This window comes from Gymnodraco acuticeps, unplaced genomic scaffold (genome assembly GCF_902827175.1).
Source record: "Gymnodraco acuticeps unplaced genomic scaffold, fGymAcu1.1, whole genome shotgun sequence".
In the NCBI taxonomy this organism is placed as follows: Eukaryota; Metazoa; Chordata; class Actinopteri; order Perciformes; family Bathydraconidae; genus Gymnodraco; species Gymnodraco acuticeps.
In genome coordinates, this window is record NW_022991861.1 from 126912 (window position 1) to 132581 (window position 5670).

The 5670-nt window shown below is 46.6% G+C and overlaps 1 protein-coding gene across 1 annotated transcript; it reads left to right on the top strand.

Annotated features, from left to right (window-relative positions):
* The first annotated feature begins 1854 nt into the window (after window positions 1–1854).
* Window positions 1855–3905, top strand: LOC117535447. Its single transcript, XM_034199903.1, has 2 exons — window positions 1855–3011; window positions 3110–3905. The coding sequence occupies exons 1-2, from the start codon at window positions 1896–1898 to the stop codon at window positions 3263–3265; spliced, it is 1272 nt and encodes a 423-aa protein (XP_034055794.1). The 5' UTR covers window positions 1855–1895; the 3' UTR covers window positions 3266–3905.
* Window positions 3906–5670: the final 1765 nt, after the last annotated feature.

Sequence of the window (5670 nt, forward strand, 5' to 3'; positions counted from 1 at the left end):
TTGATGGGGGAGTCACATGTGGATGAAATGGACCCGATTCCCGGAGGTTCCGGGCCGAATTTGGGAGCTCATATGCGGCCTGCCGTGCACCCCCACCCGTGGAAAGCAAAAAAAAGTAAATAAAACGGTCAATTATATCTTAAATTCATCAAAAACTACGTTTTTAAAAATTCTCGAAAAACGGCTAAGTGCCAACGGGTGAGGGGGTCAACCCTTCGGCGCTTCGGGCGGAAGCCCCGGAGACATTTCCACTGACCCGTTGCACTTTTCAACGTAGAGGGGAATTCAGACCTCCCCTCCTCCGTTAACAATTTTCATTCATCTTTTCCAAGCTACCTTCTGCACGAAATCGGAAACCCGGTTTTTGAGAGCACTTAGAAAAAAACGGCCTATTTCTCATGATGGGGAAATCATGGAGGAATGCGTACGATGAGTGAGCACTTTGGATCGGATACAATTGTTGCCCGGAGAACCCCCAATCACGGTTCTTACAAAACTTTACGTTTTTGAACTGGCCTCTGGAGGAATGCAAGGGGAGTTTCGACGGAATAACGAGACACTATTTTCGGACACATTTTATCCATTTTAACCCCTTTCTCTGGTTCTTCCTAAAGTTAACTTTCACTTTTTCTGACTCTGGAGGAATGCAAGGGGAGTTGCCAGGGGACTCTACCTGCATTATGAGGCACTATTTCCGGACACATTTTCACCATTTTCACCCCTTTTCTGCGGTTCTTCCAAAAGTTAACTTTAACTTTTTCTGACTCTGGAGGAATGCAAGGAGAGTTGCCAAGGGACTCTACCTGCATTATGAGGCACTATTTCCGGACACATTTTCACCATTTTAACCCCTTTCTCTGGTTCTTCCAAAAGTTAACTTTAACTTTTTCTGACTCTGGAGGAATGCAAGGGGAGTTGCCAGGGGACTCTACCTGCATTATGAGGCACTATTTCCGGACACATTTTCAACATTTTCACCCCTTTTCTGCGGTTCTTCCAAAAGTTAACTTTAACTTTTTCTGACTCTGGAGGAATGTAGGGTGAGTTGTCAGGGGACTCTACCCGCCTTAGGAGGCACTATTCCCGGATACATTTTATCCATTTTAACCTCTTTCTCTGGTTCTCTGGTTGCATCCGTCTCTGGATCATGTAAGAATGCATCCGCTGCATGAGGACTTTGGATCGGATACAATTGTTGCCTGGATGACCCCCAATCATGGTTCTTACCAAACTTAACGTTTTGAACTGGTCTCCGGAAGAAAGTAAGGGGAGTTGCCAGGGGACTCGACCCGCCTTAGGAGGCACTATTTCACCCAGTTTTGGCTCCCGCCTTGCCTGGATGATAGGACCGATAGATGACAGGGATCTCTGCCCGCCTAACGAGTGCCTAAATGGGACACCTTTCGCACGATGATGCAAATGGGTTATTTATTGAAAATAAACCGGAGAGATTTGACATGGGGTCTTTCTAGTTCGCTGAGTGCAACTTTCTTATTTTCACCTATCCTTCTTTGTCCCCCCCGGTTCTATACATTATACTGGTGACACTTCCCGGTACCGAAAAGCTCAGGCATACAAAAATGATGGCGATCGGTTGTCCTATCTGTAATAGTCCCTACCGTGCCCTGAGCAAGCACCTGCTGAGGAACCATAGTGTGCGTAATTTAGTGGAAAGAAGAATTCTGCTGTTGTTGGCGAAAGGACGGATAAACATTAGGCTCCATCCCTGCATTATTGCAGGATGCGAGTACAACGGGACAAGGCTGGACCGCCACTTGTACAGAAACCATGTTGAGCTGTCCCGGCAGGAATTACATGTGGTTTTAACTAAACTAAAAATGAAAGTGGCCACGAAGAAGATTTATTAACTCAGTTTGACAAACCCCACAGTAGCAATGATTACCTCTTGGGATGTGGACACTGTGGGTGATGATGTCCTGTCACAACCTCCACCCTTGTCCCCAGTGATTAAATGTGACAACCCGGACTGTAAGGAATGGAGGATGGATGCAAACAGAATGAAGGCTCAGAGGGACATATATGCTGCTGAGGTGAAATCCCTGCGCTGCATGCTGCAGCAGAGGATTAAACGTAACCGAAAGAGGATGAACCAGAGGGCCGAGGACCAAGAGCGGGTGTTTCTAAGGAAACGATCCCGAACAGAGTCAACACCAAAGAGGCTGTCCAAGTCCAAAGGTCCCTCCTGCAGGAAGTCCCCCATTGCCTCTCACACACCTGTATCCAGCTCCTCAGAACCTGCATCCATAGATACCGAGGCCTCGTCATCCTCCCCTCCCATACATTCCCCCTGGTTCAGCGGCAGGGGCCGGGGGAATCGAATGCGGGACATTACATTCCCACGCATCATGGAGAAGTATCTGCAAGGCTACCGGGACCATTATGAGGGCATCGATCCAACAGTGAGGCTCCAAGAAAACGCAGTCTCCAAAATAAGCAGAGTCAAATCATTCCTAAGCTTCATGGCACACGGTTTCAATCGCCTGTCTGACTGGCTCTTTTTGAGGGATCTGAAGAGGATACGTGGGTGGTCCCGGAGCCTGATAAAGTCAAGCCTACAGGTCACGACATCTGACTTCTATATCAAAAATATATCACACTTTCTCAAGTACATGAATGAAACACCATGCAAGGGGAGCAGGCTCAACCAGAATGACATGATTTTAATCACACGGGAAGTTGCTGCCATCCAGAAGTCCATGAGAAAGAAGGTGTTTATCCACCAGATGCAGGTGAAGCGGGACAAGATGGAAGGTCTGCCAAGCCATAAAGACATCATGGCATGTTTGACTGCGGCCAAAACTCGCATCCCTCAGCTCCTGGACGTGATGACCAGCAATCCGACTCACGCAACCCGGAGCCTGCTCTATGGGTACATGACCCTCAATTGGAGCTGCATTTATGGGCACCGTCCGGGGGTCTACTCCAACATGACCAACACGGAGGTCCTAAAGGCGGAGATAACTGGCACTGCCTTTGGCCACCTCATCCACGTGAGTGAGCTATTAAAATATGTGTTTATTCTGGCAGTGATACACATGTTGTGGATGATTGATACTTGTATTGACGCTCTCTAACTCTGTCATAACAGGTAAGCAACCACAAGACGGCCAACGCGTTCGGGGAAGCGCAGATGTACCTCACCATAGAAGAATTTGGATGGATGAAGAGATGGCTGGAAATCAAGGGGACGCTGACCGGCACCAACAACCGCTACTTCCTCTGCATAGCGGGGAAGAACCCATAGAGGAACCTTGCCACCTTCCTGAGGTTGGCATGGGCTGATGTTGGACTAAAAGGTCCCATTAACTTCACCGACCTCCGCACAGTCCACGCCGATAATGCGAAGAGGTTTCAGGACATAAGCAACCGCCAAAGAGTGAGTGATTTCATGTGTCACAACACTGCAACTGCAGACACATTTTATGCCAAGAATCCTTCTTTGAAGGAGGCTGCGGACATACGAATGCTCTTCACAGAGTCACTGCAAGCAGCGGCCGCAGCAGCATCAGGGGTGAGTGAAGACAATTTGGGGGACATTGACATCCACAGTGACCGTGACAGCTCTGGAGAGGAGCATAGCCCTACTCCCTACCAAGACTCCACCGATACCGAGACGTCAGATGAATTATACAAAGACTTCAACGCTTGGAGAGCGGCGAAGAGGGAACAGTCAATGGCCGAACACAGTCCCTCAGACACGGGTGAAGAGAGGGTGCCAGCCTCTGCACCAACTTCACCCGATACGGACAATGTTGCCAGGGACCAACTTGTAAATATGCAATGTTTTGTTGTACTCAGTCCGCTTGTGCTGGATGAGTTAATAATGTTATAATGTTATAAAGTGTCAATGTATATATTTCTGTAAATAAAGTTTGTTAAAATTACTTAATTTGTCCTCTTTTTTATAACCCAATATGGGTGTTTCCCCATTAAGATCCCCAGGGGCACGAGGTTCTGGTGGTGTGCATGAAGGGGTTTAGTCCACGTGAGGAGTGCTCAAATGTGGGAGGATGTGTAAGGCAGCGGAGGGTAAAACAAGTTAAAGTGTGAACCTCCAGCAGGGCAGGTGGTGCTGCTGTGAATAAGGCCGACTATGGAGTCCGATGGGCGGACTGTAAAGCACCGCGAAATAGACCCCCTGATAGGTAACCAGGGCCATGAGAACATCCTCCATAGGAGGGTGGGTGCTGCTGCTGTGAATAAGTCCGACTATGGAGTCCGATGGGCGGACTGTAAAGCACCGCAAAATAGACCCCCTGATAGGTAACCAGGGCCATGAGAACATCCTCCATAGGAGGGTGGGTGCTGCTGCTGTGAATAAGTCCGACTATGGTGTCCGATGGGCGGACTGTAAAGCACCGCAAAATAGACCCCCTTATAGGTTACCAGGGGCACGAGTTTCTTGAGGGTGTAATCATCTGGGTTTAGTCCGTGGGGGAGTGCTTAAGTTCGGGGGCCCGGGGTCCCAAGGTGCGCGAGGTTATGGAAGTACGCATGTCAGGTAGATATGCTGGAGGTCTGTAGTCCGTGTTTTGGGTCTCTGTGAGCGGCCAAAGTGAGGTGGTTTTCCCGGTGTATGTCATGGAAGTCTGAGATAGCCTGTTTGCCCATGTCAAATCTTATTATGAGGCACTATTTTGGGATACATTTTATCCATTTTAACCCCTTTCTCTGGTTCTTCCAAAAGTGAACTTTAACTTATTTAGCCTCTGGAGGAATGCAAGGGGAGTTGCCAGGGGACTCTACCTGCATTATGAGGCACTTTTTTGGGATACATTTTATCCATTTTAACCCCTTTCTCTGGTTCTTCCAAAAGTTCACTTATACTTATTTAGCCTGTGGAGGAATGCAAGGGTAGTTATCAGAGGACTCTACCTGCATTATGATGCACTATTTTGGGATACATTTTATCCATTTTAACCCCTTTCTCTGGTTCTTCCAAAAGTTCACTTATACTTATTTAGCCTGTGGAGGAATGCAAGGGTAGTTATCAGGGGAGTCTACCTGCATTATGATGCACTATTTTGGGATACATTTTATCCATTTTAACCCCTTTCTCTGGTTCTTCCAAAAGTTCACTTATACTTATTTAGCCTGTGGAGGAATGCAAGGGTAGTTATCAGGGGAGTCTACCTGCATTATGAGGCACTATTCCCGGGTACATTTTATCCATTTTATCCATTCTGTACATTTGGCTTACCGCGACTGGTAGTTAATGTCGCTACGGGGGACGCGTATATCCCTAAGGTATGTAAGGGAAATTGTGTGTGCGTTCATTACAGCTGCTATATATGATGTGAAAGACTTGTACTCGTTGGAGCATTACCACTATTGACTGCTTGTGTGCAAGGTAATGTTTCCTCATTATTAATCGTTTTTTTCCGATTACGTTGTTTTCATAATCGTTGCAAGCCAAAATCGTAATAGAGAATAAAATACGATTAATTGCACAGCCCTAATTCAAACCTTATTTAAGTAAAAGTATGCAAGTATTATCAGAACATTGTATGGCACCCTCTTATGTCATAGTAATGATGGTGCTGTTGAGATCTTCATAGTATCAAGTGAATACTTAAAACGAAAGTTAGTTATAATGAAATATAATCAATTATATTCTTATATAACCCACAATGAAAATGCTTCATATTT